Below are 14,540 nucleotides of genomic sequence, written 5' to 3'. Positions count from 1 at the left end.
AGGAAGTGGGGTGAGCTCCCACTGTTAGCCCCAGCTTCTGCCAACCTAGCAGTTTGAAAACATGCAAATGTGAGTAGATCAACAGGTACTGCCTTGGCGGGAAAGTAACAGCATTCCATGTCATAGCGGTATATGTCCTTGGATGTGTTTATGGATAATGCTGACTCTTCAGCTTAGAAATGGAGATGAGCACCACTCCCAAGAATTGGACACGACTAGACTTAATTTCAAGGGAAACCTTTACCTTTAGAAGGGGCCATAATAATTTCTGAACTTATGAGATCAGACAGGAAAAAAACTGGTCCCCACAGAACCAAATAAATATGCTGAGAAATACAGAACTGGGTCATCCGACAGTCACATGAAAATGAATCCAGTTCTTTTCACTTGTGGGGAAATAGTGCATCCTGTTGTCCATAATACACTACAGTGAAGCTTTCTTTTCTACTCCATTTCATTTCACTTCAACAGTATATACTGTTGTTTTAGGAAATTTGTAAGACAAACTGCAGTGTTAAGTATTGAAAAGAAACAGCTTTATATTTATTGCATAGCATACAAGTGAAAGGACACCCACATGATTCAAGTTAAGGCAAACATGTTTTAAATAATACAGACAGAAAAACAGCATGATATAAACAATAATATACAGAAGGAATAAAAGCACAATAAAATGCTCATGTCTGAATATATAATATTTTAACAAGAGTGAGGAGATTATATTAAAACACACTGTCAGATGCTGACATATCTATCATTTGTTACCTTGATTAGAAATCAAAAGTCAAATTTACACTTTCTCCTGGCTTAATCTTCAGCAGATGTGTTTGTTTGTTTGTGTCTTCATGCAAAGATGCGCTGACTCTGTAGGTGCCAGGAGAAACTTCAACATAGATATCCTGCATGTAAAACTTGGAGGTCAAGATATTTACAAAGAAAAGGTCAACACTAGTAAAACTATTTTAACTGTTAGGAAAGCCATTACTTGGTGAGTTTTTTTTTCAAAATGATAGCATAGATATATGTGAGCACAAAATAGCATTCTAAAAAATGTAAGTATACACCCCAGAGTCAGACACAACTGGACTTTACCTTTACATACGTATAACAGGAGAAAATTATTGCCAAGAAGGTACTGCATGTATGAGCAATAACTGGGGAATAATTGTAGGAGCTTGCTGGACTTCAGATGGATAATTTATAGTAAGTATATTTGTAGAGTCCTCAATACACCTTTTCTCCCAGTTTCTCCATATATTTCAGGTCTTCATATAAATGAGCAACTGTTTTAGTTTCTTAGGAAATTGTATGTGTTTCACCAGGCCTTATCCCATACAGGGTAGGACTTAGTTTTCCTCTCCTTGCACCCCATAATTGTTCTAAAATGTTTTCCAGTTCACTGGAGTGGTCTCAGAAGAAAGAGATTATGTCTGTTTTACTGAAAGAATGACACCCTAGATGCAATGCACAGGGAAAGGAGTCACAGAAGCTTTCAGCCATCAAAGCAAACTTATACTTGCTTTTATGTCAGAGGTCTTAGCTGGAACTAATGCAGATGATTCTGTATCTGGACATCCAGGTTCTTCCACTATTGGACCATGTTTACTTTCCTACAGAGAAATGGAATTCAAAAGCTAGAGGTAAGTAGGTTACGTCTGTCAGCATTTAGGGAAAAAACATACTGAATCCAAATCAATGCTGACAGACATTAAGAATGGGATCAAGATGTATGACCTGAAATACTAATAACATATCTCTATATAACCATAGCTGTTAAGCCAAATGCTACAGAGGGATAATGTTGGTCACTGTTATTATCCTGCTCAAAAATGGTCAGATCCTGATAATTAATGGATGCACTCCATCGAGGTTGCAATAAGAGTTAGTGATCAAGATTCCTTGTGATGAATCCTACAAAATTGCAGTGTGCTAGACAAAATCAATCTCTTACCTGTCTAAAGGCCACATTCAAACCATAACCGTAAATCTCATGGTTTCCCAAGGAATTAATTTACATATCACAAACTACGGCATGCCTAAACAGTAACATCTGATGGTTCTCTCTCAGAGGAAGTGGTAAATCTGCTTCAGGTTTTAATCTGAACTTTAAATGTGCTATACAAGGTGACCCTATTCCACAAAATACATTCATCAGGCAGTATAGCAAAACACATATTTCTTAAGAGTGGTAGAAAGGAGATCAGCTTAACAGGGCAATGCAACAAGCCCTTTCAGAGAAGGTTCTGTTAACAAAAGACAAACATATGCACACTTACTTCATTTTCAAATGCTTTCAGCAGATTTTCAGAAGCTTGCCTGCTGTGGTATCTGAAAATATGGGCAACTTCACACTCCTTAAACTGAAGTGGAGGCACACAGCAGTAGTAGTTCTGAGGAGAAATGAAGAAGAGTATGATTAACAAAGAGGTAGAAGTACATTTAAAAAGAGAGCTTCATTTAAACCTATGGCATTGTCTCTATGGAATGGAGTCTGTTCTACAAAGATGTGACCATTTTTTCTTACATGGATGGAAACATTTCTGAAATTTGATGGGAGGTTTGCAAAGGAAGAACTGGCAAACGTTACTTCTTTCAGTGGAAGCTCCCCCTGGACATCAGTTTCTTCCAAACCCTGAAGCAATCCATTCAGCTTTTATACAGATCTGTCCCTTCAAAGCTGGTATTGTTCCCACATCAAGACCCCATTTTACCTCACATTCTGCAGAGATACGGCCCATATGTTCAGCAACTGAAGCAAAGGCTGCAGCAAGACATGTATCTTCACCATCTCCTTCCTGTTGTCATGAAACAAAATTTTTGGTCACTATGGAAAGCATGGCACAACACAGACAAAAGGGCAGTATGTTATCTTACAGAAGCAGAGATGGTTATACACAATTGCCTCATACTAGCTCAGTGGTTATCAGCCTGTGGGTCCCCAGATGGTTTGGCCTTCAACTCCCAGAAATCCCAACAGTTGGTGAACACTTGGGGTGTTGAGATTAACTTCACAGTTCAGCAGCAGATCAGTTGCACAACTTCAGAGCTTTCCAGTAGCTTCTTCCTGCACAGCTCTTTTCAGTCAACTGCTCCCACAGCCTGCAGCCACGCTGGAACCTTTTACAAACACTTGAGCACATGCCCGGCCATTGTCAGTTTTACCATTGTCTTTCCCCCAGTCTAGATGATATTACAGACTCACCACAGCACGCAGCCATATCTTGTCCTAGCAGACAGGTTCTTTAATTACATATAGCCTTCGACAAACAACATCACGACACAAGGAGAAATATACACTGTACATGGTTTCCTTATATACAATTCATTTACACATAGCAGTCTCTGACCAACTAACTGACTCAACTCAAACCCAGGATTGGATCATTCACAATCACCTGGAGTAGGCCAGAACACATTCCCCAAATGATTCCCCATATACAAGCAATGTATGACTCAGCATTCCCAACAGAAGCCTATTAGCAGTGCATGACTCAGTTTATTACATTACAATACATTGTAAAACCTGACATGGGGACCCACAGGTTGCAAACCACTGTACTAGCTAATAAAAAAAAAAAAACAAATGTCTAAGAGCTCCTGAAGAGTTGTCTTCCACATTGTGTGATGGCTTAACAGCATGTTCAACACACAACTCACTGCAAGAGAGGCTTCTTAGGAACAATTATCTTTCACTAAATTCATATCTTTTACTTTAAAAATTAGAAAACAAGACAAGAGTTATCAATGACAGTCTCATTTTCTCAGACCATCTCATATAGCCAGTGAAATCTTATATTGCCCCAAAAGCCTCCTAAAATAAGTTAGATGGGTCTCAAAAGGTTCCCCATACCTTTAATCCCAACATTATTATCCCATCATCCTTTCCTGTCTTGGTACCATATAAGATGGTAAACATCAAATTGGCCTTGGATGACTAAGACAGAACTACTGAAAAGCATACCACTCTCCTGCCCAATAAAAGCAGCTACACAAAGCAACACTGCTTCTCACAGCCTATTTGGGCATATTGGTCCTCTTGCATCCAGGTGCAAAGACAACAAACAGCATGATGCATCCAGTCTTTAATGGAAGAAGCTCACTATATGCACTCACTGCTTCCATTATCATTTAATACCCATCTTTACCCAGATTTACTCTGAGGTCACATACTAGAAAAACACCATGTAATTTTGAGGGAGAACTGCTACTATTGCTTTCCATGAGGCTGTTTTTTGCAACATAATGATCTTGGCCCCAAACATAGTATCTCAAGGCTTTTCTTTTTAAAACCCTTACCCTGAAGGTCCTCCTTTGGAGCTGACCAGGAATTGGCCAGTTCAATTTTCTTGATTTTGCCCGTTCCAGAACTTCCTGTGCAAGCGTTGCTGTGCGTTGCATGCGATAGTTTACATTTAAGGAATGGGATGTCATTTTTTCCAACCTGATATAAAAACAATAACAGTAAACAGTACTCTTCCTCAGATTGCAACAAACAACATCAAAAGGGAAAAAAGAGAAAGGATGAAGAAGACAAGAAAGGAAATGGAATTAAATTGTCTATTCATCTCTAATGAATTTTTATTATTTGCCAAGAGTTGCTTCTCCCACATGTTTGGTACAATCCTGTTCATACAGATTGAACTCGGGATACTTCCCAAGTCTCATTTTCAAGAAAAGGTACTAAAGATAGCACCCCCCCCCCCAAAAAAAATTGGAAGCCGTTTCCTTTAAGAAGAGTCCACAAGGCTTTGCTGACAGCTACACATTCAAGTGAGGTGAAAAAATCCCTTGGTATGGAGGCACTTGTGTCATGGCTCACTCAGTGACTTGCTGATGTAATTGGTTGATAGCCCAAGCAAATGCATTAAGCATCACAGGAATCCCAGTGGCGCAATGAGTTAAACCCTTATGCCGGCAGGACTGCTGACCAAAAGGTTGGTGGTTCGAATCCAGGGAGCGGGTGAGCCCCCATCTCTCAGCTCCAGCTTCTCATGGAGGGACATGAGAGAAACCTCCCAAAAGATGGTAACACATCCATGCATCCCCTGGGCAACGTCCTTGCAGACGGCCAATTTTCACACCAGAACGACTTACAGTTTCCCAAGTCACTCCTGATCTGAAAAAACCCCCCAAAAACCCCAACATAACAGAAGCCACTCTGTTGTATTCCCACAGTTACGACAGCGTTGTCACTTTAAAATATGAAGCTGCTGGTTTAGAGGATTTCATTTTCCTTTAAAAAAAACACACACACACACAAAGGTTAGCTGATTGCTGTTTGGCTCTATATAATTCAAGAATGTAGAAATGCACATTCAATACACAACTTTATTACCATACTTCACATTTTGCAGTAATGATATAACACAACAGTCTGTTGCCACTGTGCCCTTTAAAGTCAAGATCTAATTTAACAAGCAGCACAGCTGAGTTCACTTTCACATACGAATTGTAATGGGAAGCATTGGAATGACCTGGTCTATATTGCAGAAATGTTGTGGGAATCCAGAGCAATAGCATCTGTTTACATGTTACAAGGCTACTAGAGGAAGGTTTTAATAAAAGATTGAAATTGCACAGGTAATGGGACATCACATGAATTAAAGTCCAAGTTTTTAAAGAGGTTTTATTAGGACTTTTTATGAAATACTTGCCTCAGGCTGAAATCCTATTCACATGAGAGCAATTCCTATTGGACTAATTGGGTTTTCTTTTGATCATAACCTTATGGCTCCTTTCCATGGCAGATTTCCATAGGAAGCAACTTTGATTGCTAGTTTTGAATCTTCAGACAACCTACTAGTCTAAAATGGGTTCATGCAAAAGTTGAAATAAACTAGATTTTTGCTATGAACATTTGAAATTGCTTAGTTGGCATTCACAAATAATAATACTTTACTTATAGGCTGCCTTACCTCCGCAAGGGGACTCTAACAAAATGTCTAATTGTATTCTTGTTTCTTCAGCAAATCAAGCACCTGCACAACTTAGGCCAGAATATAAGTACATGCTTTCGAACAGTCAGATGCTCTTAAATCCACTTAAAATCCGGTTTCAGCCTCCTGCAGAATTCTGGGGTTTGCCGTTTAGTGAGCCTGTTAAAAGCTCCTCCCTAAACTACAAACCTCAGAATTCTGCAGGAGGCTGAAACCAGATTTTAAGTGGATTTATTCTCTAGGTAGTCTCTTGGCAGACACTGGCCATTTATTTATTTGATACATTTATGCCACACCTTTCTTCCAATGAGCTACTTTTATACATTTTCACACAGAGAACCGAGAGTATATCTTGCTCTGCTACATCCTGGGGTTGTGTATCAATGAGTATAGGACTGGTTGTTGTTCAGCTTCTGCCCTGCCAACCTGATTACTTTGCTTCAGATATCCATTACTAGTTGTCACATTTACCAATATAAACAGCCCTCTGAATTTGGGCAACCTGATTATGCATCTCTGGCACAAGGTCACTCATTTGCATGGATCTGTGGGGAGTTTTTTTTTCTGTGTCAGGAGTGACTTCAGAAACTGCAAGTCGCTTCTGGTGTGAGAGTATTGGCCATCTGCAATGACGGTGCCCAGGGGACGCCCTGATGTTTTACCATCCTTGTGGGAGGCTTTTCTCATGTCTCCGCATGAGGAGCTGGAACTGACAGAGGGAGCTCATCTGCACTCTCCCCGGATTCAAACCTCTGACTTGTCAGCCTTCAGTCCTGCCAGCACAAGAGTCCTGATTTTACAGTATTTTAGTACTGGTAACGTGAAACAGACATAGTAAATGCATGAAACAATCAGGGCCAGCTAACACCTTCAAACAAAGGAGTCCCCCAGGCAGGAAGCAGCCAAGCTTCAAAGCTGCAAGGTCACTAAATACTAATCAAAGTGGCCGATTGCAACATTCACACTTGCCTCAAACAGACAAGATTTCTTTCTCCCACCCTGGACATTCCACCGAATTTTCCTAGCTTCCAACAGACATAACAACGTCTGAGAATGCCTTCCATAGATGTGGGCGAAACGTCAGGAGAGAATGCTTCTGGAACATAGCCATACAGCACCCCAGCGATTCCGGCGATGAAAGCCTTCGACAACACATAGAACCTCTCCCTATTTGTATGTCGCAAAAGGCGCGCCTGATCCGTGGGACACAACAGCCTCTTCAAATGTTTAGTTGAGTCTTTACTGTAAACAAACACTTTCCGCGCGACTTCGCTCCCATTCTAGAAGTCCGGGCTCCCCCTGCTGGCCGCCTGAGGAACTCACCGTCAATCCAACCCGCGTAGATAGAGGCCAGCCGTCAGAAGGAAAGAGCCGCCGCTCAGCGCCGCCTTATGAGCCCATCTTTCCCCCAGGAAGCGCCAATGGCCGAAAGCAACGCTGCTGACGTCACTACCATTGGTTGTCGCTGCAGCTGTGAAGGCACGAGCGCGGTTTCCGCGTGAGCCGTGTCGGGGGGGGGGGGGTGGGTGGGAGCAGTGCGCTTCTTGGAACAGCGGCTTATTGCGTCACAATAGGCGCTGCTCGTGGCCCCGCCTTCTTCCTCTCGGAAGCTGCTTTGCTGGAGGCGGCAATTCAATTGGTCGCTGATTGAGGTCCGGTGGAACTCAGCGAGACTAACTTTGAGAGAGGAGGAATTTGAATCAAGGAGGCTTGTAATGGGGGAGCACATAGAAGTTGTATCTGCATTGCGGAATTAATGAAGTTTTGACGCCACTTGAACTGCCCTGGCTCTATGCTATGGATTTATAGAAGGCCTGAGCAAACTTGGGCCCTCTGGGTGTTTTGGACTCCAACTCCCACCATTCCTCACAGCCTCAGTTCCCTTCCTTTTCCCCCTCAGCTGCTTAAGAATGTTAGAATGTTGAGTCTGGCCAATCAGAAATCATATGCAAATGATTGAGTATGCAAATGATTGAGTTGCTCATGCATGGGCGAACTTGAGCCCTCCAGGTATTTTGGACTTCAACTCTCACCATTCCTCACAGCCTCAGGCCCTTTCCTTTACCCCCTCAGCCGCTTAAGCGGGAGTTAAGTGGGAGTTGAAGTCCAAAACACCTGGAGGGCCCAAGTTTGCTCAGGCCTGATTTATAGTATTGATAAGTTAAATAATAATAATAATAATAATAATAATAATAATAATAATAATAATGTGATTCATGGCTTTCCCCCTTGGATGTTACTCAGGATTGTATATCTACCTTCTGTGGTCTGGCAACTACTTGATACTTTCTTAAGCAGAGTGGGAAGTATCATGTAGCAACAAACAGGACACAAATTGTATCATTTTATTGCACCAAACTGGAGTAAAAGTTGGGAAATTGCCATGGAAGGTTGCTGTTCTCAGACTAACCAACCATCTTCCTTCTTTAGAAGTGGCAATATCTGTGGCATTTCTGACTGCTTTCTAAGACCAAAGTGCTACTGAAGTTACTTTTGAGTCACTTTATGCTGATCAAGTTACTCGGCAAAGGCTTCAAGCGAAACATCAAGACAAGCCTTCATTTCTTCTTTCAGCTGGGTTTCCTAGTCAGCCTGTTTTTTTTTAATATATGTTTTTTTATTGCTGACACGGGTAGAATAATATCACAATCCATCACCATTTCAGAATACATATCAAATATTATTTTCTTAGTGTTCTTATCATTGCCCATTCCACCTTTATCTACCACTTATGTCTATCAACAAGTCAGCTTGTTGTTAAGCACAGACAAGTGGATTTTGACTTGTGGCAACCTTATTTATTTTATTTATTTATTTGATTTGTATACCGCCACTCCCAATTTGGCTTGGAGCAGTTTACAGCAGAAGATTAAAACAATACAACCAATTTTAAAATACAATAAAAATGAGGGACATCCAAAGTCATCCTGTAAAAGGGTCCTGGGATAGTCTTTCCGTCTGAGATGTTGTCTTATGTATGTATGTATGTATTTATTTATTTATTCACAGTATTTATATTCTGCCCTTTTCACCTCGAAGGGGACTCAGGACGGATCACAATGCACACATACACAGCAAACATTCAATGTCATTTTCGAGAGAGACAGAGGTATTTTTGGCATTTCCACTTTGGTGCCTGGAGGTTATGCTCAATTCCCACCACAGGGGGAGCTGTCGCTTCATTCACTATGATGCCAAGTCCTTTTGATCGCATTTCCTCCTTGCTCTTTGACCACTGGCATTTTTTATGGTGTTGTAAAATAACTCCTCACTTTAAGCAGTCCCTAATTTCTCTACTCAGAGCTCTGCTGTTTTCAAACTGCTTAGGTGGACAGTAAGCTAGGCTTAACAGTCAAGTGCTCAATCTGACCCAGGCTTTGAACCTGTCACCTTCTGGCCGGCAGTGATCTATTGCAGCTGGTGATTAACCAGCTGTGCTACAGCCCGGTTCCCCGGTCTTCCTCTTTTCCTACAGATTTCCATCGTACCAAGCATTATTTCTCCCTCCTACTAGTGAGCTATAACTTCTCATGATATAGCCAAAATTGAATAGTCTCAGAGATGAGATGTTATGATGTTTATTGATTGTTATAATCTTATTCTTTTAACTTGTTTTTAACTGTTTTTTTTATCATGTTTAAGTATTGTACTTGCTTTGTTAACTGCTTTGAGTCGCCCTGAGAGCTGAGAAGAGCGGTATACAAATATAGTAAATAAATAAATAAATAAATTTAATGAAATCAATGCAGTTTCATGCCACTTTAACTGTTGATGTTATAGGATCATAGGAGTTGTGATTTTAGAAGGACTGTAGCTTTCTCTGCTAAATAGTGCGGATGCCAAACTACAATTCCCATGAGTCATAGCATTGAACCTTGGCAGTTAAAGTGGTATCAAACTGCATTTATTCTACAGTGTAGATCAGGAATGGGCACACTTGGGCCATCTGGGTGTTTTGGACTTCAACTCCCACAATTCCTAATAGCCTAAGGCCTTTTCCTTCCTGCCCCCCCCCCCAGCCACTTAATAAAGGGCCTGAGGCGGTTAGGAATTGTGGGAGTTGAAGTCCAAAATACCCAGATGGCCCAAGTTTGTCCATGCCTGTGCTATATTAATTCTCCAGTATGTAGTGGTCACATCATTTTTAAAAAATCTTTGAGCTGCACATTTCACTTCAGACTCATCAACATTCACCCACCTGGATTTGCCATGGAAGGGAAGTTTTCCTTTAGTAATACTGTCATGCTTTCACCCTCCAACAAAGCAGCCTTGTTTGCTTAGGTCGCACAGTCTTAAGCAGCCCAGAATACGAGTTAGCCTGTTTCGTTTAAAAAGCAATGCCAGACAAAGATGTGCCTCGGTTCATTGTGGTACACAGTCAGCAGTTTCAAAATGACCCAGGGAAAGACTTGCTGACAGTGTGGATTATTGTACATAAAGGCAAGTTCTTGCAAGATGGAGCAGAAATGCTCTTCACAGTCCAAGGAATTCCTTTTTGGCTACTATAAAGGGAATTGTATTTGAAGAAAGAGTTATCTCTCTAAATTAGCAGATGCCATGGAAAATCCACCAACGTTGCGGATTTTCCTTTAGATCCAAAATTAATCCTATGTGAAAATAGCAGATTCTACTATGACATATATTTCTTATGAGTATTGGTAGTCTAGTTTTGATAGGCTGCATTTAAATATATAAATCTATAAGGAGCCCCTGGTGGCACAATGGGCTAAACCCTTGCGCCGGCAGAACTGAAGACTGACAGGTCGGAGGTTTGAATCTGGGGTGAGCTCCCTCCATCAGGTCCAGCTCCCCATGCGGGGACATGAGAGAAGTCTCCCACAAGGAAGGGCGTCCCCTGGGCAACGTCTTTGCAGATGGCCAATTCTCTCACACCAGAAGTGACTTGCAGTTTCTCAAGTTGCTCATGAAATATCTATCTATCTATCTATCTATCTGTTTATCTCTCTCTCTCTCTCTCTATATATATATAATTTAAATATTACTATCTCACCCTATATCAAAAGATCTCAGGTGCATAATTAAAATCAAAGCTAACAATTTACAAAATAAATAAAAATAATTTAAATAGACTAAAAACATCCTCAACACATTAAAATTGAAACAGTTTTAAAAGGTTAAAACAGTTTTGAAACTCTGTGCATTGGACACGTGGAGTCTAGATTAAATCAATTACTTTTAATAAAACTCAGGGTTTTTACTTGATGATCCTAACATTGGCACCAATTAGGCCTCAAAGGGTAGAGAATCCCACAACTGGAGTGCCACCACAGAGAAGACCCTCTCCAATATCTTCCCACAATGCCTTTCCCTTTACTGATGGGAAATCAAAGAAAGGGCCCTCCAGTAGTTGCTACAATCAGATCCAAAATGATGAAAACACTATACTTATCTCCTACAAAAATAGGAGTCTTTTACAATATCTGCAACTCTTTTTTCCAGAGGTAGGAAGCATGTAGTCCTTCTGATGCTGTTGGATGATAACTTCCAGTATTCATTCCCACTGGCTACAGTGGCTAAAGCTACTTGGCTTTGCAGTTTCAAATAATCTGAATGGCTTCATGATTCCTGACTCTGTTTTTGGGAAGTGGTATAGCTGGAAGAAAAAGCTGGAGAAACATGGTCTTGGCTGACTATACCACCTGGGAATATAGGTCTGAGAGCCCTTCCAGACAGGCCATATATTCCAGGATCTGATCCCAGGTTTTCTGTTTATCCCTAATTATCTGGTAGTGAAGACTTATATAACCCAGTTTAAAGCAGAATACCTGGGATCGGATCTTGGGATATAGGGCCTGTCTGGAAGGGTCCTGTGGAGCAATACCTGACTGTATGATGGAGTTTTAGTCTACTACATAGTGCGACATTATATAGCATATCAGCAGTATGGAAGCTATGCTCCTATCAACTTCACCCAGTATGACCTATGGACAGTAAGGATGGGAGTTGTAGTCAATAGTATTTAGAAGGCCTTGTGATCCTCATCCCCGTGAAACAGGTTGAATGTCATAACTTTAATGGTCAAGTACAAGTACTTAGGAGCGCCTCCATTCTCCTGATTCAGTTATTAGCATTCATTCATCAGATTACTAACTCAAGGTACCTCATTAATCCACCCACAGTTCTTTTCTGGTTTAAATGACACCACCCCCCAGAGTCGGGCATGACTAGACTTAATGTCAGGGGAAAACCTTTACCTTACTATCTATTTTTAACTTTGCCCTTTGTGTTTTTAATGCTGGCCTTGTATAATTGTGCTAAATATTAAAATAATGATAAAAATAAAGGAACTACGGTAGTGCAGGAAGACGAGGTTACAGTGGTGTGCAAAGGTATGATCACAGGACCATAGAATTGCAAAGCAGTGCAATTGCACCATTGAAGAGAGAGTTGCAATACCAAAAGTGCTCAACATATGTATCCACTATCTATGGTAACACAACTGTAGTGACAGAGTGGGTGAGGTGATAAAGTCAATAGTTTCCAAGTTGACTTGAACAGAATTTATTATTGATCTCTCGACCTCATATCTGAGTTTGACAGATTCAAGTCCTCTGTTATTTTGCTGTGACCTCAGTGCCAAAATAAAGTCTTTTCTGGGTCAAGTAGATCAAAGCTTCCCTCTTAAATTGGGGGCAATACTAGATTACTGATGAGAAATAGAAAATGGATGAAAATGTCTTGTTATTTCTGCTGTTATGATTATTTCCAATCAACTGAAACTACACAGACAACCAGACAGCCTGGAGTCTTGGGTAGAATAATTTATAATCTTCCTAGCAAGCACAGAATATGACCCACTTTTTGTTCACATTTTATTATCATTGCTCCCCAGTTTCTTCACTGGTGCAGCTGCCAGCTGTTTGCCAGAGATTTATTCTATAATAAACAGTAATTTCCTGTCTTGCTGGGAGGGGGAAAATATGACCAGCCAAGACTCTTAATTCTGCAAAGCACAAGATTTGTTGAAACTGGATTCTGACTGGAAAAACTGATATTAGGAATGAGACCTCACTTTAAAAATTCTTACACTGCAAGCAGTTGAATAAGTAAAGAGAACTGGAGATATTTAAAGGCTAATCTTTATGGATAGATTAGGCCTGACAGATTGCAGCAGAAAGTCCTCCCTTAATTCATTTTTATTTCTTTGTGTAAGAAGTGTTTCTATAATTTTTGGTATTAAAAACAAATATTAAGATACCCTGTTTGATGCATGTTTCTCAGATGCATGTCATATTTTTTTCATTGGGTTTTAAGGGAGAAAATGCTGTCACTTTGTCCCTCCCCGGTGCAGTAGACCATTAATATTTGCTGGTTTGACTTTTTCGGATTTGATTATTCATAGATTAAATTATCATGGTCTCCAGCACAACTCCATGGTCAATGTCTGAGAAACCATTACATTGCCCTGGAAAATCTAGAGATTCCTAGAACAGTATTATTTCAAGTAAGAAAAAAGGTGTTTTTTTAATTAGCAAGTTTTCCACTTTCACAGAGGTCCTACTGTATTTGCAGTCTAAAGCAAGTATTGGTATCATTTCAGCTTTTAAGTGATGCCCTAAGCATGAAATAGGTTGTACCTATGATTAACCTGAAAAAACAAAAGATTATCTTTTCATGGAAACTTGCTGCTACTTCCATGATGCTGCAAACATGTGTTTCCTAATCCATTAGTGTAGGCTTGAGAAAGCCTGCATTCACACCTGAGGCCCCTTCCACACTGCCGCTATATCCCATGATCTGATCCCAAATTATCTGTTTATCCCAGGTTATCTGGCAGTGGGGACTCATATAATCCAGTTTAAAGCAGATAATCTGGAATCAGATACTGGGATGTAGGAGCAGCGTGAAAGGGGCCTGAGTTGCTGATTGTTACATTCTTTTTGGCTCCAAGTTATAAGTGGTTACCAGACAGCTATAATGTGGATTATCTGCCTTGATACTCTGGGTTATATGGCTGTGTAGAAGGGCTCATTGTTGCAGTACATAAGAGGTACGAATGGGTAGATTTGCCAATTTCCCTTCCCCCCATAAGTCAAACAAATAGTGTGACACAGCTAGAGGGCATTGGCTCAGGAAAGGCTGAATATCATGATATCATATCATACATTTTTATATTAAATTTGTCTACTATGCCTCCCATAGTAATCTTTTGTGTTTTTTTTTTTGCATTCTAAATCTTGAGAAGTAGTTCAAACAATTGAATAATTTCAGTGTGATTTGTGAAACTTTCGATGCTGGTCATATGTTCCAACTACGTAGCTGAGTCTGATTTTGTTTGGACCTTGTTTCTAGGAAAAGCTAGAAGAAGGAAGGGAGGGAGGGAAGGGTCCATATATATATATTAATGCAGAAGTGTGCTCTAGCTTTCCTTCTGCTGGGATACACCAAGAACTACTGATCAGAGTAGGAAATGTTGCTAAATATATTTAAGTTGCAGCCATTTTCAACAAGAAATGCAACCAGGTCCCTTGTGAGATTAAACATGTGCTTGTAAACATTCTTGGATTTTAAAAATGCAAATGGATACATTCAGTCTAATTCACACCCTTGCTTCAGGCACCAGCTGATGGCAGGCTATTTTAG

General features: G+C 40.4%; 1 protein-coding gene across 1 annotated transcript; it reads right to left on the bottom strand.

The window, feature by feature from the left end:
• Positions 1–514: 514 nt before the first annotated feature.
• Positions 515–7,461, bottom strand: AKIP1 (A-kinase interacting protein 1). The gene is made up of 6 exons (XM_060767206.2): positions 7,260–7,461; positions 4,297–4,441; positions 2,712–2,795; positions 2,277–2,390; positions 1,521–1,610; positions 515–899 (listed from the first exon to the last, which is right to left on the bottom strand). Exons 2-6 carry the CDS (start codon positions 4,429–4,431, stop codon positions 771–773), a joined length of 552 nt encoding a protein of 183 aa, XP_060623189.1. The 5' UTR covers positions 4,432–4,441; positions 7,260–7,461; the 3' UTR covers positions 515–770.
• Positions 7,462–14,540: the final 7,079 nt, after the last annotated feature.

The sequence above is a fragment of the Anolis sagrei genome, chromosome 1 (assembly GCF_037176765.1).
Source record: "Anolis sagrei isolate rAnoSag1 chromosome 1, rAnoSag1.mat, whole genome shotgun sequence".
Taxonomy (NCBI): Eukaryota; Metazoa; Chordata; class Lepidosauria; order Squamata; family Dactyloidae; genus Anolis; species Anolis sagrei.
Note: the sequence above shows the minus strand (reverse complement) of the source record. Positions and strands in the feature narration are given on the sequence as shown.

Excerpts from the sequence above, each read along its gene's own strand:
- AKIP1 (XM_060767206.2), bottom strand. The coding sequence starts at position 4,431 with ATGACATCCCATTCCTTAAATGTAAACTATCGCATGCAACGCACAGCA. Across the intron at positions 1,611-2,276 it reads TGAAAGCATTTGAAAATGAA|GAAAGTAAACATGGTCCAAT; the intron begins GTAAGTGTGCAT and ends ATTTCTCTGTAG. Across the intron at positions 900-1,520 it reads CTAAGACCTCTGACATAAAA|GATATCTATGTTGAAGTTTC; the intron begins GCAAGTATAAGT and ends TTTTACATGCAG.